The 23,633-nt window shown below is 49.0% G+C and overlaps 2 protein-coding genes across 5 annotated transcripts; one reads left to right on the top strand and one right to left on the bottom strand.

Moving 5' to 3' along the window:
• Positions 1 to 5,250: 5,250 nt before the first annotated feature.
• On the top strand, positions 5,251 to 11,700 carry LOC122385927 (Golgi phosphoprotein 3 homolog sauron-like). Of its 4 annotated transcripts, XM_043374596.1 has the most exons (8): positions 5,641 to 5,688; positions 7,564 to 7,655; positions 8,336 to 8,528; positions 8,790 to 8,921; positions 9,378 to 9,492; positions 10,111 to 10,286; positions 10,406 to 10,543; positions 10,805 to 11,700. In XM_043374596.1, the coding sequence occupies exons 2-8, from the start codon at positions 7,594 to 7,596 to the stop codon at positions 10,913 to 10,915; spliced, it is 927 nt and encodes a 308-aa protein (XP_043230531.1). In that variant the 5' UTR covers positions 5,641 to 5,688; positions 7,564 to 7,593; the 3' UTR covers positions 10,916 to 11,700. The 4 variants fall into 4 exon arrangements, with proteins under 4 accessions (XP_043230534.1, XP_043230531.1, XP_043230532.1 ...); XM_043374599.1 differs by lacking the exons at positions 5,641 to 5,688; positions 7,564 to 7,655 and adding an exon at positions 5,251 to 5,584; XM_043374597.1 differs by lacking the exon at positions 7,564 to 7,655 and having other exon boundaries at positions 5,641 to 5,817.
• LOC122385926 (arrestin domain-containing protein 17-like) lies at positions 11,587 to 23,293 on the bottom strand. Its single transcript, XM_043374595.1, has 6 exons — positions 22,729 to 23,293; positions 17,107 to 17,223; positions 16,671 to 16,888; positions 15,761 to 15,943; positions 14,603 to 14,788; positions 11,587 to 12,299 (listed from the first exon to the last, which is right to left on the bottom strand). The coding sequence occupies exons 1-6, from the start codon at positions 22,847 to 22,849 to the stop codon at positions 12,114 to 12,116; spliced, it is 1,011 nt and encodes a 336-aa protein (XP_043230530.1). The 5' UTR covers positions 22,850 to 23,293; the 3' UTR covers positions 11,587 to 12,113.
• Positions 23,294 to 23,633: the final 340 nt, after the last annotated feature.

Below are 23,633 nucleotides of genomic sequence, written 5' to 3'. Positions count from 1 at the left end.
AATGACATAAAAAAACATAAAATCGGCTCTCACCTCGAGACGCGTCCACCCAGCCACACGACAGAACAGGGAAAGATGGCGCCCGGAAAACCTCGTCGGCTGGTCGTGTCACGAGCGCTATCTATTGGATAAGTTTGGCACAATTCGCCCTGATACAACTTGGACATGATACAACTCACCCCGCTCTCCCCTAAATGCATTATCTATACAAACGGAACTCATACTCATAACCAGGTGACAACCAAAGTTGGGACGTTTTACCATACCTGTAATTTCACGATCACGAATATCGTGTTAGTTTTGATCAGAGATGATGTCTTTAAGCATTTAGACCAGGTCGGGTCAGGTCAGGTCAGGTCAACCGGTAGGGGTTGTGACGGGTATTCGTAATACGTGTCAACCGCCTCTGACAGCTTCGTAACATGTTACGAAGGCACCAAAACTACTTCGTAAATGTTAAAATGATTGCTAAATTCGAATTCAGCTCCAAAAACTAACTAGGCTAGAAACATGTTAAACTCGAAAAGGTGAGCCGAGGTCACCCGAGGTCACCAAAGGTCAATGACCTGACCTGACCTTCAGGTGACCTTGACACCCACCCTAATGTATGGGAGCAACATCAAATCACATGTTTGAACGTTTGAAACCACGAAAAGCTTGCAAACGCGCGGCTAATGCGAGCCGACATACGCCGAATCGCGATTCCGGCCAAACATGGTCTCGGAAAAGAGGTCACAGGTCAAAGGTCATTTGGGTCAGGGTCATGACATTTTCAGGGTAGGTGTAAAATTGATCAATGCGAGGGTACTGAAAGTTTCGTCGCGATCGGCCGCTTTTTACGCGAGTTATTCGCGAAAAACCTCATCAACCCCCCCCCCCCCTGTGCCGGCGAAAGATCCGCAATCATAAAATATGGCTCACAGCAGGGCTGAAGCATGAAATACGCAAGCATGACCGGTTATTCAGGCTTGCTCAGCGCCACGACTCAGAAAGACATTCAGTTCAATTCGCCGCCGATGATGACAGCATGGTCGGGTGGTTCGTTCCGCGACAGGGTCCGGCTGCTTTGTGCGGCTCGGCGGGGCGGGAGGGGGGAGGCAGGCGACGCGTCTGACAGGCGACACTTGAGCGTCCCGGGAATCAGCTGTCACCGTGCGGCGCGGCGGGCCGTCCCTCCGACCCTTCCCATTGCCTGACTGGGCGCCGGCCGCCGGTCCTCCGGAAGGGTCACTTTGGTATGCGAACTCTTCACCGCACTTGCCCACTGTCAGAGAGTGTACTGAGGTACAGTAGTTTCTAACAGCTCGTTCGATTGGTCTGCCTGCTCAGCCAATCATATTCTGGCAACCTTGGACCTTGGGACCCAACGTCGCTATGGTACTTCCGTATAGCCTGAGGCACCTGGGTACTTATGAATCTTGGGTCCCGTTGGATTCTGGGTCCGACTGTACTTGGGTACATTTGATACACACCCGTTCGACTCATCGAGAAGCAGTAGCACATTAAAAAAAAATCCGAGGTCAAGGTCATAGGTCAAGGTCAAGCTCACTTTAAAAGTCGCCGTACCCTATAAAATCTTTATTTTTAGAGATATTGGAAAATTTCGGCCACCACTGTGCTTCTCTCATGGAGAAGCAGTAGCACATTAAAAACAAATTCGAGGTCAAGGTCATACCTAGGATAAGGTCAAGGTCAATTTAAAGTCGCCGTACCCTATGAAATCTTCATTTTTGGAGATATTGGAAAATTTCGGCCACTTTTAAAGTGACCTTGACCTTGACCTATGACCTTGACCTCGGATTTTTTTAATGTGCTACTGCTTCTCGATGAGACGAACACACTGGTGGGTGAATGTTTCAAATCGGACCATAAACAAAGATTCTACAGGGTACGCAGTGTTTTGACCTCTCAAGGTCAAACGGTTTGACCTAGGAAAAAGGTCACCATTTTCGAACTCAGCGTGCCATGGGCTATCTGTGTGCCATTTTTGAGCGAAATTATTACTCGAATTTGAATCACAGTATTTTCGTTTAAAGTGACCTTGACCTTGACCAATGACCTTGACCTCGAATTTTTTTTAATATGCTACTGCTTCTCGATGAGACGAACACAGTGGTGGCCGAAATTTTCCAATATCTCTAAAAATGAAGATCTTATAGGGTACGGCGACTTTTAAAGTGACCTTGACCCTGACCTATGACCTTGACCTCGGATTTTTTTAATGAGCTACTGTTTCTCGATGAGACAAACACAGTGGTGGCCGAAATTTTCCAATATCTCAAAATAAAGATTTTATAGGGTACGGCGACTTTTAAGGGACCTTGACCTTGACCTACATATGACCTTGATCTCGGATTTGCCCCTACTACGACGAAAGAAACTCTTTGACAAAGCGTCATCGTGCTGAAGTTATGGTGAAGACTGGAATGAAGTAGGAAGTCAAATCGAATACTCTGCCCTAATCCCATTCGGAAACATAGGTAATGGGAAATCATGAAGGAGGAGCTCTGCAAGATTGAACCAGCTCCCACAGAAAACAGACTTTAGAGGAACCTGTGAAAGGTGTGGCTGAACATCAGCGCGGATACTCTGGACATCTTCATTTATGAAATGCCAAAGCGGATGAGGGAATTGGTGGGACAGGGCAGGGGATAAATCGGTAAATAAACCATGACATGACTCTTTGTTTATTAATTATGGCGGCGAGTTGATGGAGGGTTTTGATATGATCTATGTATAAACTTGACAAAGATAGATATCAAAACCCTGTACCTACAACATGATGATAATCCAAAACATAAGCTTATGACATTTTTGAAGGACGAAACCATGCGAGAATAACAGCGTTTTGAACGACAAGCTGGTGCGACAGCCGACATGTGTGCCGGAAAGCAGCTAAAAATGCGCTCATAACGATTACCTAGAAATTCGCGATTAGAAATTTCATGATATTTAAAATGCGAAAAGTTTAAAGAAAATAACACAAAATCGTTTCTTTTAAGGACAATTGACCCCTCAAAAAAGTCAATAACTGTGAATTTTTGATCTGTGAAAATTTCAAAAAGTAAGCTGAAGCAAAAGATTTCTTTCAGACAAAAAAAAACTTAAGACGGACTGAGCTGCCCACAAAGCAAACGGTCTCGTCTTAGGGAAAGACTCCACAACCATAGCGAATGTGCCAAGTTCATGCATGGGCAATGACGAGCGTTTGGAAGTTAACATAGTTTGCATAATGTGTCTTAGAAACAGATGGGAGATATAATGTCATACGATATGCTGCGAAAAAAATTTAGCCCCTGGCACTTCCCATCTGTTCAGGAATGGGGTCGTTTTGAAAAGGAAAATAGTGATTGGGATGTCAGTGCCAGTATTCGTGATTGAAATGGCGCCAGAGAATACCTTCAAAATACACATGGATAGTGTCGATGCAAGCTGTCAGCTCTCAGGGAGAAACAGATGATGCTTTCTGAAAGCTCGTTAAGCCTAACTCGGACGCGGAACGGAAACTGCAGGAGATTTCGCTGCAAGAGCTTAAAAGCAGGAAAACTTTTATCAGCCTCCGGCAGCTGTTGGAGCGACGCAAATCGGTATGGGCACACTGACACGCCTGAAGCTACAGCAAAGGATTTGGTACCAAGCATTCCTAATTAGTTGCCAACTAGGGTTACCCGCGTGCTCCGCAACGCGAAGAAGGGTTATTTTTGACCCATGGGTATTGGGTTGGTTTGTGTCGATTTGGCTGGTATCCATTTCGTTCGATTGCTTTTTGACGGCCAAGCATTTTGTAATTAAAAAAAGATACATCGCATCGAGGTGCCCGTGTCGTATTATCATGCGTTCTACTTTAGAATGATTCGAAAACTGGCGTGAAGTTTTTTGAGGGCCATCGATGAATTTCGCTAAAAATGACAATGTAATTGTTTGGAACAATTGCATTTTTAAGAATACTGTTGCTCATCATGCAAAAATGAAGATTGAACCTTGGACAGAATTAAATGCCCTTTCCAACTGTACCATTTTCAACTGCCAAACGTATCAGGTTATGCGGCAAAACCCGTGTGAATAATAAAGTGGCACATCATCGATGAACACCATTTTCTCCAGCGATTTGTAAAACCTTGGCGTCGATCAATTAGTTATTCACAATTTTCTCATGAGAGGCGATACATTTCTCTTGCCAACAGGTGTTGTTTCAACTCGCTCCGTTGAACGGTCACCTAAAAATAAAATTAATCCCAAAATCCGTCAAAAACCGCAATTTTTCCAATAAAAGTACCCTCACAGGGGCACGTGGCGCGTGCCATCCCTGCACCGCACACCATTCAATAGCCCGTTCGATTCTCTACACGATGCTGTTTTCCCCGTGCCGATCGGGCTCACGGTTACCGAGATATTGCACGGGGATCGGACCCGAGTCGGCCAAAATTAGCCGTTTTCGCCCGATTTTGCAAGCCGATTTATACATGTAAAGTCTATGACGCGAATTTGCTCTTTTTGAGCACGCGCCACGCGCTCCCTATCAATCCGATCGAGCTGAGACCCCTCAAAGGCACGTCGCGCATCCTTGATCTATAAGTTGTGCAAATTTCACCGGGCTAGGTGCAACGGTCTGGCCTGTAGTCCACGCAAAGCACGACCAAGTCGGGACCTCGGTAACGGACAGACGCACCCTCCTCAAATAGTAATATAGAAGCATGCATCTTTGTCAAGTTTATACATAGATATCAAAACCTTATATTTTCGGCTGGTTCTTATATGTTTTATTGGCGTTGGAAATGTGTCAACGAACTTTGGGACACCCTGTATATTAATTTAGATTAAAGCCTTTCAAATGACGGTTTCAATAACCATATGATCATATCATTTCCCAAATCGCCTTCAACGATTTCACAGGCCAGCAATACGCTGAACTACTGGTGTGCAACTGCGGGTCCCTGTACCTACCTACCTATGTAATTGTTATGAATACTGAATAATGATACGATGATACGGTGAGACGTGTGTCCCGGCCCCGGCAGCCCAGACACACGGGTCATGATATCATCACGCAAACGGCAAAGGCAATGTGAATGCTGAGACGCAGTAAAATGCCCCTTTTGTGAGCAAATTGGATGAATACTTTTATTTTGATAGAAGAATGCTTTAAAATAAATGAATAATTTCATAAGACATAAGGGTGGTACTCAACCTTATCATGCGATTTTGCGAACTTATATTTAGTGGTCGCGGCTTAGTAGAAAATCGGCATACACGCCGCATGCTTCTGCAAATGCCGATAAGTTTTGCTTCTAAAATTCCGACTAAAATATGTCAAACTTTTTCGGTTTTGTCATTTTAATTTGTTTTGAATCATTTCAAGGGTACTTTTGCTCGTACATAGTTTCAGGATTCAATTAGTCATGATTAGATTAATCTATTTTGGGTTTAGGAGTATGACCTTGGAACTTCTTATCGTGTGGCATTTGTCAACAATCATGTCTGCTCTGTCTGTCAGCTGCGCTGGTATTGCCTCGTTTGAAATGATGAATGGTTGACAAATTTTTGGCGTTTCATTGGGTTTCTAAATCATTTCAGCCATATAAAGGTGTGTATGCTATGTTTAAGGTCACGTATTTGCTGGACCTTCGCTGGCCCAGATTTGTGTCCTACTTATCACGCTGCGTCGTGGACTACTGTTGACCGCTAACGGTACTTCTCTGTGTCGTGGCTTATCAACTGTATTCGAGCAAGCTGACTCGGTATTTTCCTGTGTTGTTTCTTTGACACTTTTGAACAGAGAAGTATGCCATATCAAATGATTCAAGCCACAGTGCCAAAGTAAGGCAGGGCAGTGGTAAATCTGAATTCAAATTGGAATAGCTTTAGCTGTAGCAAACTATGTTCCTTTGCCTTGCTTTGCTTAAATGCATTCCTAATCCAAGTTTAAAAGGGTTTATCTGAGCAGCTAAGCTTAATTGATAGTTAACTAATGCTTTCAAATATTTTCCTTCTTGATATGCTCACTTGGTTTTTTTTATGTTGCATGGGTAATTGAACACCTGCTAGTCAGGGATGTTTTCGGTTGCAGTAAAGCAAGCGTCACACTTGTTTTTTGCAACCAGGGAGAGGCGGTGTAGGTTAGGTTGTAGGTTGAAGGTTTTAGGTAATAAGTCTTAAAGGGACTATCCCACCTTTAACATGGGGTTTGAGTTGAGATAGCCAAGTTTGCGGCGAGGTTCAGAAACCACTATCTATATAGGTTACAACCCCCGCGGCCTCTTGGTGTTGAAGAAATTCGTTCCCTTCATTAGCTTCTGAAGTCAGCTCAGACACCAAGCTGCGTCATTATCCATCTCCGACACCAAGTCTTGCCTTCATGTGGCATTGACTTGTAATCCTTTACTCAAGGGTACAAACTACAAAGTACAAAGTGATGTCATTTGCTTTAAACCTAACCTAACCAAATCTTACCTAACTCAACCCAACCTGAGCTAACCTAATCTAACTTGGGATGTTTGCCTACTGCCAAAAATTATGAAGTAACTGCCTAATGGCATCCCTTGTCAGTTGAGCTGTGTTATGATATTTTGCACAACTATTAACAGGCTTTCTCTGTGACCAGATACCAAAGTGACATAATTTGTTTCATACCTAGCCTAAATTAACCTGGTCTTACTTAAAGGGACCCTCCCACCTTAACATTAGATTTGAGTTGAGATAGCCAAAATGGGGTCCCTGGCTCACAATTACCGGTTTCGACACTCACAACATCGAGAAATGCCTTAACTCAGAAATATTGAATTTCAAAATTGCAGCATTTTGATTCAGAGGGGCTAATGCTTAGGAATACCCCTCTGAATGTGTGACGTCAGCGCAGATATCTAACGATTTTTAAATGTTTGACTAAAACGTTTTGTAGCACGCGGAGGTATAAGCTATTTGCGCGCAACATCTGCCGCAAACGCCGCACTTCTAAAATAAAGTCGCTAGAAATAGCGGAGATCCCAAAAAAGTAAACAAAAGTAAAAGTCTAATATCTTGAAAACCGGTGAATATTTTTCGATGAAATTTGGTAGATATTCGTTTTCGCTCTTTCTGAACCGAGCGACATCATTTTCATGCCAATTCATAAACTTTTTTGAAGGTGGGAGGGTCCCTTTAAACAAATAGATAACTTTTTGTTTTTGTTATAAAAAAGGTAGTGTTGATATGGGACAAACAATGGAAAGTACATTAGAATTATGTTATTTAGAATTCACTGCATGTGTTTCAATGATACATTTTTTAGCCTTATTCCCCAAATGGTAGCACTTCAAATGTTGGGCTCAATATGCAATCTATATAAAGATAGATATACATACTATTAGTAAATGTAGCCAAAAGCTGTAAATAGACTATCAAGTACATTATAAGGTTTGGACCCAATCTTAAAGGAAATACACCACTTTTAACATGGGGTTTTAACTGAAATGGCAGATTTGTAGCTTGAGCTGAGACTAGCACAAATCAGGAGCTTTCACAGTCCAATGACCACCCTATGCAAATATGTTCCATTTCTTGTTCTGAAGTCATTCCCTTATGCAGGAGTGCCTTCCTTATGGAGCAGTGCCAAGAATGCAGCCACCTGTGGCAGGGTTCAAACATCAGTTTATCAGCATGCAGTTGGTCAAAACTAGGTAATAATTAATCTGATTGGTCAATGTATTGTTAGCTTCTGCTGCAAATACTATCTAGCCTCTATCAAAGATGGAAAATACCTAGTGCTTCCTTAAAAAAAAACAATTGCTCCTCTTGCAAATATTTATTATTTCATAACCTAACAAAAAGCCAATTTTAGGAAAGTAGATTTAAAATAGAACCAAAGGTCTCAACACAGGCTATTCCACCTGTCTGCTGAGTGCTGGGCAATGTAACACTCTTCCATCTGACCACTGACCACTGATGCAGCCATTGCAGCCATTGCATACAGCTGTCAACCATAGCTTCACTTTTTTAACTTTGAACCTACCTAATTGTTAAGTGTCTGATGTAACTGATACCTCCCACCCAGCATCACATGGATAGACAGTTGTGCTAGACTGAATCAGCTAACTGCATTTGATTATGCAATATGCTAGAGCTAAACGTTGTTTATACTACGTTCCACATTTGTGTCCTGATGTTTTAATATTGCCAGCAGAGTGTGGAGAATATGTGCTAAGAAGAGTGGCTGTTTTGTTCCACCCGCTGTACAGCGTCCAGCCGTCGGCCAGGCGCCCAGTACCGCCCCTGTGACGCCCCACACCTGTCCAGTCAGTCTCCAGTCATTGGCCAAGTGCCCAGTACCTCCCCTGACTCGCCACGTCTGCCCGGTCAGGTGGCCGGCCATGAGTCGGTCGGAGGGCCTGGTGCAGCGGCGGCACGCCGTGCGTGACAAGCCGGCCGAGGAGCTGACGGGCAGCGAGGAGGAGGCCGCCGAGTTCAACGACAGAGAGTACGACGGCGACAGCAAGGAGACACGGCTCACACTCATGGAGGAGGTGCTCATGCTCGGCATCAAAGATAAAGAGGTCAGTGTGGTTTTAACATTGGTAAAGGACACGCCACTGAATATGATTGTCATTAGCTTTATTCAGGGACTGTTTTGTAACCCACAGTTTCCATTCATTGTTAGTACGCTTTGTTTTTTTTTTTCGTGTTGGAATTTGTGGAATTTCTTGGCACAAGTCCCGTGATCTACGTGCATCGAATGAAAAATATCCCTCGTGTCATAAGTCGTCGCCTCAGCTTGCTTATTTATTATGGGCTTCTGCCTTTTTGTTTTCCCCCAGGGCTACACGTCGTTTTGGAACGACTGCATATCGAGTGGCCTGCGCGGCTGTGTACTCATTGAGCTGTCGTTGCGCGGCCGCATAGAGCTGGACAAGTCGGGCATGCGGCGCCGCAGCCTTCTCGCCCGGCATGTGAGTACCGTGGTCCTGGGGCCGTATTCACGTCGACTTCGTAAGTCGATTTACTTTCTGAAGTTTAATGTGGTATTCACGTCGACACTTCTTATGACACTTCTAACGTGATTAAAAAATCTTAAGAAGTAGATCATGCTTAAGAAAATTCCTACGAAAAAGATCGACGTGAATACGGCCCCTGGTCAGTCAAGTGTCCTCCTGTCCTGTCAGCTCCCACGGTGTGCTGAATAGCTCTGGCCTAGTAATCGATCGTTTGTGTACCCTGCAGCTAGCGTGGGTCTGCTATCAGTATTGTTTTGGGTATTGTGCGTTTTCTGCGGTGACAAACCTGCTGGCTGACATTTTTTTTCTGCCGCGAAACGCATTGGCTCGGATAGCAGCTCTCTCCCTGTCTCTCCCCTCCTCCCTTCCCTGCCAATCTGACGGGGGACTGGTTCCCGTCCTGCCCGCCAGGTGGTGCTGAAGAACGACCAGCCGACCGGGGACGTCCTGCTGGACGAGGCGCTGCGGCACATCAAAGAGACCCAGCCCACCGAGTCGGTGCAGAGCTGGATCGAGTTCCTCAGCGGTGAGAGGAACTGGGTGGTGAGAGGGGCTGGTGGAGGGAATGGGAGAGGGCGAGAGAGAGAGAGGGAGAGAGAGAGAGAGAGAGAGAGAGAGAGAGAGAGAGAGAGAGAGAGAGAGAGAGAGAGAGAGAGAGAGAGAGAGAGGGAGGGACGAGACCCAGGCCCAGCCCACCGAGTCGGTGCGGAGCTGGATCGAGTTCCTCAGCGGTGAGAGGGGCTAGGGTGGGGAGAGGGGCTGGTGGAGGGAATGGGAGAGGGCGAGAGAGAGAGGGAGAGAGAGAGAGAGAGGGAGGGAGGGACGAGACCCAGGCCCAGCCCACCGAGTCGGTGCAGAGCTGGATCGAGTTCCTCAGCGGTGAGTGGCCGCCCGACGCTCGGCGTGCGGCTGTCTGTAGGCAGCTTCGTGCGCAACATTGTGTTGGGTGGTAGGGTTTGTGTGTTTCAGTGGACGAGGGTTGGCTGGGAGCCGGCCAGCGACATTGAGATGTTTGCGGAGCGCTTTTTTTGTGTTGTGCGTAAGGGTATTCTATGGGAGACGTGAAAATGTGAAATTCGATCTCAGGGGTTATATCTATGCATTCTGGGGAAACCTGCCGAGCACAGTATGCCTGTCTCTCCAGGTGAGACCTGGAACCCGCTGAAGCTGCGCTACCAGCTGCGGAACGTGAGAGAGCGGCTGGCCAAGAACCTGGTGGAGAAGGGCGTGCTCACCACGGAGAAGCAGAACTTCCTGCTGTTCGACATGACTACCCACCCGGTCACCGACAACCAGGCCAAACTGCGACTGGTCAAGAAGGTCAGTGTGGAGAAATACACGTCTGGCATGCAGTCACGGGTCAGTGGGCTGCTCTGAGGTCTGAGCCGGTGGTCTTCCGTACCCGTGCCTGCGACGCTGACGCATCGTCTGCGCTTCAGGTCCAGGACGCTGTGCTGAGTAAGTGGGTCAACGACCCGCACCGCATGGACAAGCGGATGCTTTCGCTCATCTACCTGGCGCACGCCTCGGATGTGCTGGAGAACGCCTTCGCGCCCCTCTCCGACGATGACTACGAGGTGGGTGCGACGGAATGCCCGGTGGCGTCTGTTTTAGGGCGTTTTCTATGCATCGTGGAATTCTTAGGTGCACCTGTCTTGTGTAACAGATCACATTTAATTTTATATTTCGTTTAAAGAAATTGTCGTGTTCGGTTTTCGAAATATCCATCATCTTTTACGCTGCTTCTTGGAGGGCAGTGTGTGACAGCAATCTTCAAAATGGGTTGCTGTGGTCAGCTGCTGTTGGAAGCGATAGTTAGTTTCGCTCTCCGCCGCCAGGTGGCCATGAAGCGGGTGCGTGAGCTGACCGACCTGGATCTAGACGCCGAGGCCAGCAAGCCCAACACCAACGGCGTAATGTGGGCCGTGTTCGCCGCCTTCCTCAAGTGACCGGTCGGCGGACGGCGGCTAATATAGAGCGAGCGGTACCGTCTGCCCTGCCCACGGGCCGGCGGCCGCGCTGACGGTGTGAGGAGGGAGAGCGGAGCGGGTCGGCGCCTGCAGCGTCCGACCCGGAGTCTGACCGGACGGAGACGGGGGATCGAGAGGCTGTCTTTTACCACACGTCCGTCTCGGGCAGCTGGCCGCCGCGCCGGCTGTCCGTGGCGGCCGCCGCGGTGCACGGTGCTGACGACGCAGGCCCGACCGCCGCGATGCACGGTGCTGACGACACAGGTGTTTATTGTTACTGAGTTTTCAGCACCAGAGAGATGCAACCGGCTGAGGCTGACGGGAGTGTGCGCCGGCGGATTTGTTACTTTTTCTGGGGTGTGTTTGAAGTGTGCTCGTGTGTATACTGTATAAGGATGTATATTATGACGTGCGTGTCACTGGCACGCTGTCGGGGCTGCGTGCTCCCCTTCTCCGGTTAGCAGTGCGCCGGCTCTGTGCCTTGTCGCGCTCGCCCCGACCCCGCCGCACCGACCATGCATTCCCGATTAGACGGTCGGCGGCGGGAGTGAGAGTGTGGACTAGTGTCGCGTGATGATATCTGGGGCACAAACTGGCGCCGCGGTGGGGGTCTCTGAGGCGGCCGGGCGGCCCGCTTCTGTCTGTCTCACTCTCTCGGTCAGTGCTATTTATTTGTTTATTAGCGAGGGAGTGAGTGATCGTCCCGGCTAGCGCCCACCACCGTGTGTCAATGCACTGCCGCGAATACAGCCGGACGTATCTCAGCTGTGGCGAGTCGCCAGTACCGCGGACTGATCACTGAGCTGGAGCCGACCGGGCGCCGGCGGCATGAGACAACATCGGCTGGGCGCACACATACCGACGGTAATGTGTTAGCGGCAAGGGCACTCGTAACACTGATACGGGCCCCCGGGGGGAATTCACGTTAAGGTTACACTTAGCGATGGGCTACGACATTGACTGGTTACACTAAATAATAGCTCCCGGCGCCGACGCGGCTAGCTATGCAACGACACATACACATCGCATCGAAGGCTCGGTCAGTCCGGCAAACTGCCAGCTAGGCTGGCACGGAGCGACTGTGAGCACTCATTCTTATCACATACGAAGGTAAGGCGGCTCTGAGGGCAGCACTGAGCGGCTGAGTGCCAGGGGCGAGTCACTCTCCCCTGGCAGGCTAGGCGGCCGTCTTGGTGTCTGCGGCTCCGACGGAAGGAGTGCGCATCATTGGCAGCGTGTTGGGGTAGTGGGCGCCGCGCTTCTTTTTCAGCGTGCCGTCGGCGTTGCGGTAGGGGTAGGAGGCCAGCGTGATGGGCAGCTGTAGCTTCACCTCCTTCTCCAGACTGTCCGGCTTCACCGTGAACTGAGGGAGGCGCAGGGGAAGGGTGTGAGACATCTGGGCGGCACAGGCATAGAAATCTTTAATACATGGGCAGATCTTTATGGACACAGGGGGTTGCCTATAAGACACCTGGGCTGGGTGGTAGGCGGCACAGGGGACAAGACATCGACATTGGAACAGTCGGTTGGGGATATAATGACGCCAGTCACCCGAGACTGCATTTGCGGACCAAAACCAAAACGTAACGCCGGGACTAGAGACTGCAATGCTTCTGAATCTGCTGCTAGTAGACAGCCATTCGGCGAATCCGCTGCCGGACGCAGCATATTCGGGGTCGGCGAATCTGTGTCTGCTGCTGGTAAACAGACTTTCGGTAAATCCGCTGACAGAGCAGCATATTCGAGGCCGGTAAATTTCTGAATCTGCTGCTGCTTGGCACACATTCGGCGAATCCGACGCTACAGCAGCATATTTGGTCCGGCCAAATGTCTGAAAGCCAGCAGAAGATTCGCGAATATCAATTCTGCTGCTAGATTGACGGACATAGTCGTCAGAGACTGCAATACTGAACAGTGAACAGAGCAGCAATGCTAGTCGCAAGACTGCACCTGCGCACAAGAGCGAAGCACCAGCGTCCAGCGGCAGAGACTGTAATACTGAACAGAGCACTAGCTGCAGCCGATGGAGACTGCAGCACTGAGCAGAAAAGTAGGCATCTACCACCAACGGAGGCTCAGTACTGGACAGGGCAGCAACTAGTCATCGGAAACTGCATCACTGCACAGAATACTAGCTGCAGCCGACGGAGACTGCAATACTGAACAAGGCAATAACTACAGCCAGGGGAGATTGCAACATTGAACAAGGCGGTATCTACATACTCTTCGTAGAGACTGCATTTCTGGACAAGACAAGAGAGCAGCTTAGTGCCTACGGAGACTGCAATATTGAACAAGGCAGTATCACCAGTCTCTGCAGACTGCACTTGTCCGCAGAATTCGCAGAAACGTAACACCAGAGAGACTGCGAGAGCACTATTGAACACTACATTGGTGCCAGCTGCCATTGGATCCATCTACGCACAGAGGCGTAACACCAGTGCCTGAGACTGCAATATTAATTGGACAGGGGCTGTAGTGCTGGAGCTCCAGTCGCCGCCCACCGAAGACTGCACTTGCCCACAGAAACGTAACACCCCAGGCGGAGACTGCAATAATTAACTTTTCTAGTAGCTGGAGACTGCAATACTGAACAAAACAATAGCTCCAGTGGCCAGAGACTAACTGCTCAGTGTTCTTACGTAACCAGCGCCGGTGACTGCAATAATGAACAAAGCAGTATCTCCAGTAGCTGGAGACTGCAATACTGAACATAACAGTAGCTCCAGTCACCGGTAGACTGCACACTGTGCACAGGCGCATAAAAGCGTAGCACCGGGACCAGAGACTGCAATACTGAAGTGAGCAGTAACCACAGCCAACGGAGACTTAAGTACCTACTGAACAGGACACTATCTATAGCCAGTGGATACTGCTATAGCACAGTGTCTACATTATATGCTACAGTCAACGGAGACTGCACAGGCGCACATAATTGTAACACCGGGACCAGAGACTACAGTATTGAACGGAGTAGTGAGTAGTAACTCCATGACTCGCTTGAAACCTACGCATTGCGCACAGCAACGAAATACCACGGCTGGAGACTGCAATGCTGAACAGAGCAGTAGCTAGCCACCGGAGACTGCAATGCTGAACAAGACAGTAGCTAGAGCCATAAGAGACTGCAGCACTAGACCGGGTAGTGGCTAGTCGCGGGAGACTGCGATGCTGAACATGAGTGAACAGGGTAGTAGGTAACTACAGCCAACGGAGATTGCAACGCTGAACAAAACTAGCTACAGCCAACGGAGACTGCAATACTGACAAAAGCAGTATCTACAGTCAGGGGAGACTGCAACTCTGAACAAGGTAGTAGCTTATCATCGGAGACTGCAATACTGAATAGAATAGTAGCTACAACCAAAGGAGACTGCAGTACTGAGAAGGGCAGTATCGGCAGTTATCGGAGACTGCAGCTATGCAAAGAAGCGTAGCACCAGAGCAGGGGACTGCAATACTTCATACAGCAATACCACTAGCGGAGCTTCTACCGCTGCCCTCGGAACAGGTAAGGCCGCAGCGTCACTTACACCCCAGATTTGGGTATATAAATGAGCGTTGATATGGACACTGCACCAGTCAGTAGGGCATGAATTTGTCAGACAACCTCTGGATATTACGGGAGGGGAGGTCCCGTTCGTCCCTCTGCGCGCGGCGACTGACCATGACGTTGTACTGGATGGCGATGAGGTGGCAGCCGCGCAGGTTGGACGGAGGCAGCGGCGGCACCACCAGCTGCTCGTTCTTCCAGTCGTCCGAGTCGGCCGGGCGCACCTTGCCGCGCGACACGCGGCACAGCTCCCGCACCTCCGTGTTCACCACCTTGTTCTTGGAGAGGTAGTGGATCGTCTGCACGGGACACGGGGCGATGATAAGAGCTCAGTTACCTGCCCACCATTGTTCCGTCATGGTTATTGGCAACGAATCCGTTCAATTAATTACGTCAGAATATTCTGCCCTAAGCATCTGTCAGTTGCCAGGGGTTAGCAACTAAAAGGAAGAAGGCTTGTGACACGGATGATACATTAATTTGCTTTAGAGTTTAGATAGTTTGACTTTGATTATAGTTATGAAGTAGGTGAAAAGATTTTATACACAGTACTCTGGGAAAACTAAATCCTATCTCCTTAAACAATGAATAAAACGTATGGCAATGATTTACCGCTCAATAGACGTGCCTACTGCCTATCATTGTAATCCTAACCGAACAAAAAGTCACAGAAAACAAAGACGAAAGGAGTTCGCCAATCCATCGCTACCAAATGCATGGGCCTGTCGCATAACGCCACAAGTGTCGAAGCGGCATCATCACCCCGGAATCTGGAGAGCACAATGGTGTCGGTGTTTGGTAAAACAAGGCCACCTGTCGTATTACGCGACGCTTTGAATGTTTCCCAAAAGCAGCTGCCACAGTTTTGTAATGTCACGCGACACCGCGAAGCAGTGAATCAGAGCTACACCAGCGTCTTTAAGGTTTGAGCTTTTGTATTGATGTTGTGAGTGCTCCCTGCTACGCTTTTAGGTTATTTGACTTGCCTGCTCCCAATTAAAAACAAATGGCGTTGAACTGTAATGTATTGAGTCCATCGGTAACTTGAGCCCGAGGAAAGGAGGACGCCAAAAATATACGTTTACGAAACCAAGGTGTCAGCATTTACTGAGTACAAAGACTGAACTACTTGGTGCCGCATCAGACGGCCCCCAAGAAATGGTCGGACAAGTGGCCCCAAAAGTATACCATGCCTCCTCCAATACGTTCCGATTATCTGAGGCAGCTGAAGAGAAGTCGCGACTCTATACCTACGAGCCTTTGTGTCTCACCTCAGTGAGGCTGGCCGTGGTCCTCTTGATGGTGACCTTGCTGCGGTTGTTGATGGTTGCCCAGATGCCGATGCTCTCCCCGGGCACGAAGCCGCCCCGGTCCAGCTTCAGGCGGCAGAGGACCGGGCCCGAGCTGATGCAGCTCATGCCGAGCTTGTGTTCCACCTCACAGTGAAACGGCTCCTGAATGTATCGGCGGCTTCGTCAGAGGTGCTAGCACACGGCTGCATTCACCGTACTAAATCATCATCAAGCAGGGAGGTGGCGTCTACCTAAAGGAAAAGATATTACTACCTAAAGGCTGAGATATTAATAGGTTATTAATAGGTGTGCTTGTAGAGTAATGGGATTGCCGCTAAGTAGCGGAAAGTTAATTGACAATTTTATTTTTACAAGTAAAGTCGAATTACGTCTTTTTCGACCTGCTACCAAGGTTCACTCCTGTCGCGATCTGATGGTCCCCGGGTCTCCCATCAAGGCAAGTTCAGGAGTTCACTCGACACGCCGGCACGGCACGCAACCGGTCTCCGTCCGCCAGATTTGGAGGGGCGCCCCCGTGGCGCGGGACATCAGATCGGGAGCGCGGAGACCGACCCTACCCCTGGACTCCAGAGCTGCACATATCTAGAGGCTCCGGATCCGGGAGTCTCATCCTCATCGGAACTGGACAGTCACCGATCCCGGGAGCTCGGAGGCGTTAATTCGACGTGAAATAATCGGTCTGGGTACAAACAGAGTTCGATAGCGATATTCGTCTCCGGGCTAAGTAAAAAATACCGCACTTCCGAGTAGACATTTAAGTAGGAATATACATATAAATAATACATTGGCTTAAATCGTTCGCAGCTGAGCCTATGATGGATGTGCTTTTCGGTGGTGTTTCGCCTAGTCTCGGGTGCTGGAAACTCACGGCTAGTGCGGGCGGTTCCAGGTTGAGGTCTATCGGGCTCATGACGATAAACACCTGCTGGTTCTTGTGCACCAGTCCGCTCTCCTCTTTTATTGCCGCCCGGCAGAAGTACTGCACCCAGCCGTGTTTGCCGAGGAAGGTGGACGGCACGCCGAGCGGCAGGCCGAGCTGGAACGGGAAGCTGTGGATCCCGGCCGATAGCGGGATCGGGTCGCCGCCTGCCGACGCCGCACAACCGGTATATCAGTATACCACACAAAATGTATGGCTTCATTTCAAATCAATTTACATGGGAGAGGTATAATAAAACTCGGTAGGTACGCCAAAATAAGGCTACGCCGAGTACGGTTAAACGCTTTTAGTAGTAAATGTTTTGCGTCGGTTTCAGAGCTCTCTGCTGCAGTGACTTAAATCAAAATTTCATGCGGGGACTTGCCTTGTTCTCCGAGTAGCCGCATCTTGAAGTCGATGTAGTTTTCCTTATCGACGTGTTTCTTGTTCTGATTGTCACCGACTTTGACTGTGCACTCTCCAATAACATGGAAAAACACTCCTGTGGAGAAAGAGCAGAAAGAGCTGTGGTGTTACAAGACATACCTATAACTGTTTAAACCAATATCCATTTGTTCATCACGTTTCGAACAATTAAAGACTAACATTGCTAATCAATGTAATGACTTGCTTACTGCAAAGTCCTGCTTATCGCAATTCACGTTAACAACTGAGGTAAAAAGGGTGGCTAGCTAAGCAGCTAAGCAACAGGCTAGCTAGGCAAATCATACTATGGAAACTTACATATCTTACAGTGGTAAAAACGTATCCGTATATCCTGATCTTTCATCATTAGGTACCTATAACGTTGCATGGTCAGAGCGGCATAAAAACAGTTAACATCGCAAAAACTTGGCCTCGTCCTTATAATAGGCCAAACTTGTCTCAAATACGGCGCATTTCTTATTCTTTGGTACGATGGTAGAATGATTTGCTTTTCTTTTAGTGATTAGTGTGGTTGGTTTTCATATAAGATAGTGCATGCTTCTTCACTTTTACGGTCGTTTCATTTTGTCTTTATAATCGTCTCGTTTACCGAACTCGTTTGATAATTTCGCAAACTGCGAAGTCTCGTTTTAACAATGCGCTCAAGTATATTTTGGGCGTTATAGCACTCAAACAGTGGCCTGATATATATTTTTTTTCAGACACGATGTGCTGTGAACTCTCTGAACAGTAAATGGTGGTTACAGACTTTAAACGGTGATATAGCCTTTTATGTAAACGGCGGCTCGACACTGGACATTGGACAGTAGCACTGGGCACTGGGCATGACATTCAGTGTCAGACTGTGGACACTGCTGCAGCCCCACAGCCGCGGGTTACAGCTGACCTGCATAACCTCTGTAGCTCCATAGCCGCGGTATGGAACACACGGCTGGTCCGTATAGATATCTTACTGCAGCTCATACAGCCAGTGGACGGCTGGTCCGTATGGCATCGCACACCTCCACAGCCTGTGGACGGCTGGTCCGTATAGCATCGCACAGCTCCACAGCCTGTGGACGGCTGGTCCGTATAGCATCGCACAGCTCCACAGCCTGTGGACGGCTGGTCCGTATAGCATCGCACAGCTCCACAGCCTGTGAACGGCTGGTCCGTATAGCATCCCGCAGCTCCACAGCCTGTGGACGGCTGGTCCGTATAGCATCGCACAGCTCCACAGCCTGTGGACGGCTGGTCCGTATAGCATCGCACAGCTCCACAGCCTGTGGACGGCTGGTCCGTATAGCATCGCACAGCTCCACAACCTGTGGACGGCTGCTCTGTACCGTATGTGTAGTGCGTAACTATATGTTACTTTATAACATCCTGCAGCCCCACAGCTGGCCGGCCGGCTGAGTGCCAATCCTGACAGCTGGTATACTCATAGTGTGTAAGTGTATATTTGTATACTGTATAACATCCTGCAGCCCCGCAGCTGGCCGGCCGGCCGGCCGGCCGGTCGAAGGTCGGCGCCGCGCCGGTCGTGTGTGGGCGTCCCCGGCCGGCGCGGCGGGCGGAGTCGGCCGAGACGGGAGAGCGGCTGCGGCCAGCCGGCTGGCCGGGACACCTCCGCCCCCCGGCCGCGGAAACGACCGGCCGCACCGAACACCTGACCACATCTCGGCCCGGGGCAACGGACCGGTGCAGGGTGGGATATAGCGCCACAGGTGCATGACAGCTTTCTACTGTAACATATCGAACAGACATACTTATTTTACATACGGCAAAGTCGATTTATCGTGATAATGCTATGAAAGTGGGGCGGATGTCTTTCTGCAGAGTTTAAGTTGATTATAGGTACGCATTCTTTTTCTCGTAGATACATAACCAATGCGCTCTTATTTAGTTGCATATGAGTAATCAGGGTGACCAAGGGGCAATGATTTAAGATACCTTTTTTAGACAAATTAAGCGCCTTCGCTCGTTAGCGTCGTTCGTTGCCCTCGCTCAACATACCATACGCCTGACCATAACCCATTCGTGAGCGACTGGCTGCATTGGTATGCCACAGCAACTCAGGATGAGCCAATCGATAGTTTTATACGCACACACACGCCATTTTGCTCTGCAGTGACGCAGTTCCCCCAGCGTTTAAGGTAAGGAATGTGAGTGGGTGCGCTGGGGCCCCTTGGGGCAGCTGACTGGGAGGCTGCGGGCCCACCTTCTGGGGGCAGACAGACCCCCACCCCCCCCCCCCCCCCACTCCCCTTGCACCCCCGACCAGGACCGGCCGGGACCAGACCAGCGCGTGGAGGAAAGATTGCACATCACGGGAGATCCTCAGCAACCGCCGGAACCACAATGCGCCTATACACGTGACCGAGCCATATACGGGACCAAAGCGCGTCACAGGTATGACGACTAACCAGACCTTTAGTCATATCCAGTAATGATGTCATTGACCAGACATCCTCATTCCTTGCGACATCGATGAAGGTCAGTATTACCATACCTCCTAAAATTTCAATAACGATAGCATTGAGCAGCATTGCTTTCGAGAAGCTTGTTGGTCTTTATTGAAGCTCATAGAACCGTTTAAACAGTTCCCTAACGAACAGATTTATACTTGCACCAGGCCTGCTATATAAAAACCGGCTTGCATGAAGAAACGGGACCCATAATGCCGAGCACTTGGATACGTAAGCTTCCGATGCCCATTGCCTAATGTCTCCCAACAAGTATTGCTTTTGAATCCGGATGTAGCAATATGGGCTGTGGGGCTATTTCTCGAGGGAACTGCTGGGGAAAGCCGCCCCACCGTCTGGCCTGCGAAGTCTGCGGTGTTTGTGGCCACTGTTTGTGGCCACTGCACGCTCCCTTCCAATGTAGAACTACATAGCCTGAGTGCCAATGGCGATCACTGACCAGTGTGGGTGTCGCTCACCGGCCATTGCCGTGCACGGTGAGCGTCACCGACCGGTAGGTACAGGATCGCTCATAAGGCGGCTGACAGGGCAGCACCACCGTCCTTCCGACTCATAGGAGATGGGTCACAAAGTCGCCTGCCGATCACCGTGCTGGGAAAACTAACCGTGCATGGCGGTGACTCACCTACCATGACGAACGTGTTTATCCGCGTCATTCCGATTTTATCTTTCAGCTTCACTTTGGTATCACTTTTACGTTTCTTGTTTCTTAGCAATACACAGAGGTCGGGAACAAGGAAAATAGCCTACTATGCATTTCAGACCCCATGAGACCCTGTTTTTTAGCGATAATTTATTTAATATTTGTCCAATTTGCTTCAAATTTTCACAATGGACATTTCAGCTCAAGCGCCAATTTTCGTCAATATGGTCTCTTAACAAAATATTAAATTTAAAGGTACTTGTCGTTGCCTCGTAATGTTAAAATCGGCTCCGTAAATCCGTCAGTGGAGTAGAGGCTATCCATGCGTACGCATGACGTCACAAACACGTGACCATTTAGCTCCGCCCTCCCGGCGGACGGGGCGGTGACCTTGGCCGGTCAGTCGGCTGCGTGGAGCGGGCGGCGGTGGCTGCCGGACCGGGGCGGCTCGCATGGAGCGTAGCTGCCGTGCAGTTGTTGCAGCCGTAACTTCATCGAATGAGCAAAAAAAAGCACGCATAAGTAACGCACTAGCTGAGACCCTTGACTTCGTATTTATCACAAATGTACGTACTTCCTGTTCAGTCACAAAAATATAAATTCCACACAATATTCGGGGCTTGTGAAAAACGCACATAAAAGACGCTGTTGATTTCAAGTGGTTTCGTAAAATTATGTATCAGGTCAGACTACGTCCAAATTACAAAAAAAAAATGTGTTTCTTATAATTCTACACCTTTTATGTCGGAACATTTTTATGTTTCTAGAGCTCTGTAGGCCTGACAGCTCTTCCTGCGAAACCTTTCCCGTATAGTGCTGACCGTTCCCGTATAGTGCTCAACGCCCGCCTGCCACATTCCTATTTCTTTTTGTGCACGTCTTAACAATATAACACGTACAGCGATAAAGGACAATTCGACCACACGACACATCACGCTTCTGCTCCACCCGGCGCCCCGCACCGCTTTACGAATCATGAATACGGTCGTCTCGCTGGAGTGATGCCCCAGGCAATCGGCCGCGCCCGCGACATTAGTCTTCATTCTACTTTGTTGCTTTGTGTGCCTTCCTCAGAAACATTTATTGAAGCTGCCAAATATATCAATATTTTTGGGTCACGTGGAAGCTTACGCATAATATCACAGGTAATCGGGTATAGTGACCTGACCCGACCTGACGATCAGATAGGTGCAACTCCGGCGTAAATAAGTTCATCTATCTTTTCTCTTACGGCCGGTTCGGTCCTATAATTGATCCTACTCTGATTCTGAGGCCAGTTTTACCAACTGAAAAACAGCCGCCTACCGGAAATTTTCACCTAAAGACCGCTTCACATACGGAGCGTAAACGCGATGGGCACGTAATCAGATAGGGCTTTGCTTTTACGCTCCGTATCTGAAGCAGTCTCCACAAAAAAAAAAATCGGCAGGCAGCTATTGTTCTGTTGGTAAAACAGGCCTCTGATCATTATGAATATTATGAACTGGTTCGACGTTAAAATACCAAAATATGGAGAAGAGGACACCACTGCCATCGAACGGATAATTTTTTGGCTTTCGTCCCGAAACAACTTTGCCAGCTCCATTGTCTCCAGTATGCGGTCCTGATGCGACCTCTCCGCGGTGCTGACGCCGACTGAAACGGCATAGACCCATCGCGGTCACGGCCAGTGGGCGGAGTTAAGTTGGGCCCGGCGTAACGTGATTGGCCAGCGCTCTTATCCAATCCGGTGCGGCAGCGAGCGAGCCTCTATCCGGGCGCAAAAACTGATTAACATTACGAGCCAGCGACAAGTGCTCTAAATATTGATATTTTGTTAAGAGACCATATTGACAAAAATTGGCGCTTGAGCTGAAATACCGTATGCCAAAATTTCAAGCAGATTGGACAAAAATTGGATAAATTATCGCCGAAAAACAGGGTCTCATGGGGTCTGAAATGCATAGTAGTGCCCCATAAACTTTCGAACCGAGCCTTCTAATCCTCGTGAAAGTGAAACTTCATTGACACCTTTTACTTTGAACTTATTTTCATGGGCACAACATTCCCGAGAATGACTATAAATTTATCTTCTCTCTCTCTCTCTCTCTCTCTCTCTCTCTCTCTCTCTCTCTCTCTCTCTCTCTCTCTCTCTCTCTCTCCTCTCTCTCTCTCTCTCTCTCTCTCTCTCTCTCCTCTCTCTCTCTCTCTCTCTCTCTCTCTCTCTCTCTCTCTCTCTCTCTCTCTCTCTCTCTCTCTCCTCTCTCTCTCTCTCTCTCTCTCTCTCTCTCTCTCTCTCTCTCTCTATCTCTCTCTCTCTCTCTCTCTCTATCTCTCTTCTCTCTCTCTCTCTCTCTCTCCCTCTCTCTCTATCTCTCTTTCTACTCCCCTTCTCTCCATTTCATATCTAACCGAAACCTAACAGGCAGAGACAGAGCTGTCTAACAAACAAAAGTTGACGGATAAAACTCACCCATGACAGTGGTCTCCTCTTCCAGCTCGACCAGCACCCGGCCCCGGATGAACTGACCCGGAAAGTATACCAGGTTCTCATTGTCGAACTTGATCAGAAACTTGAGCAGCTTGCGCGACATCGTGTCAGATCACTGGTGTCACACTCGCTGAGAACGTCTGTAGGCTGCGCGAGGCGCGGCCTGGACTAGGCGTTAAGCTCAAGCGGTCCGTATGCCTACCTACGGTCTTTTGGGTCTGTTTCTTGGTTAGCTCACTTTTGTGTCACATATAATTTTGACACTGACTTATTTCAAACATGGCACAGTCAGCTCGCCTGGAGTGTGCTGCGAGCATCAGCTGCTATCCACACATGTAAGCGTAGGTCACTGGTCACCGCACAGTTCAAATCTCCGTCTCCGTCGCCCCACTCTCCCACGGACCGTCGCTGCCGGCCCCCTCTACGGACCGTCTCCGCCGTCCGGCACCCCTCACACGGCCCACCAGCGACACCGGGTAACACGACACTGGAGCCGCGGCGACGGCGCTCACTTTCGTTCGTCGGTGCAGAGCGCGTGGGCGGGCCGGTCTCAACCTCCTCCGAGCCGCTGACCTGCCCTCTACCGGCAGCAGGAGACCTGTGACAGCAGGGGATGCGGCTCCATTGGGCATGTAAAAGTAAGGTCGGCGGAAGCTGGACGGAGGCAGATTTGAATCACTGAGAAACGGACCCGGGATTAATATCGGTAAGTCGCGTTGGGACGTTTCGGCTAACCATGTCCATGTCATGTTTCATTATGTGTTGTTTGTGATGTGATGTGTTCATGTGATGTTTCATTAGATAATGGCCCATAAGTCGTTCAATGTTGTTGACGTAAGGTTATTTGTTATTGTAATCTTATATCACGTCAAGGAATTATTTAATCT

The sequence above is a fragment of the Amphibalanus amphitrite genome, unplaced genomic scaffold (assembly GCF_019059575.1).
Source record: "Amphibalanus amphitrite isolate SeventyFive unplaced genomic scaffold, NRLGWU_Aamphi_draft 000235F_arrow, whole genome shotgun sequence".
NCBI classification, from domain to species: domain Eukaryota; kingdom Metazoa; phylum Arthropoda; class Thecostraca; order Balanomorpha; family Balanidae; genus Amphibalanus; species Amphibalanus amphitrite.
This window is presented reverse-complemented; position numbering and strand designations above follow the sequence as displayed.

What these genes read in the sequence shown, in the direction of transcription:
- LOC122385926 (XM_043374595.1), bottom strand. Translation starts at nt 22,849, where the DNA reads ATGTCGCGCAAGCTGCTCAAGTTTCTGATCAAGTTCGACAATGAGAAC. An exon ending in GCGGCTACTCGGAGAACAAG is followed by an intron (nt 16,889 to 17,106) that starts GCAAGTCCCCGC and finishes CGGCGTCGGCAG; the next exon opens with GCGGCGACCCGATCCCGCTA. An exon ending in TGGAACCGCCCGCACTAGCC is followed by an intron (nt 15,944 to 16,670) that starts GTGAGTTTCCAG and finishes CGATACATTCAG; the next exon opens with GAGCCGTTTCACTGTGAGGT.
- LOC122385927 (XM_043374596.1), top strand. Translation starts at nt 7,594, where the DNA reads ATGCAGCCACCTGTGGCAGGGTTCAAACATCAGTTTATCAGCATGCAG. An exon ending in ATGCAGTTGGTCAAAACTAG is followed by an intron (nt 7,656 to 8,335) that starts GTAATAATTAAT and finishes CTGCCCGGTCAG; the next exon opens with GTGGCCGGCCATGAGTCGGT. An exon ending in CTGGATCGAGTTCCTCAGCG is followed by an intron (nt 9,493 to 10,110) that starts GTGAGAGGAACT and finishes CTGTCTCTCCAG; the next exon opens with GTGAGACCTGGAACCCGCTG.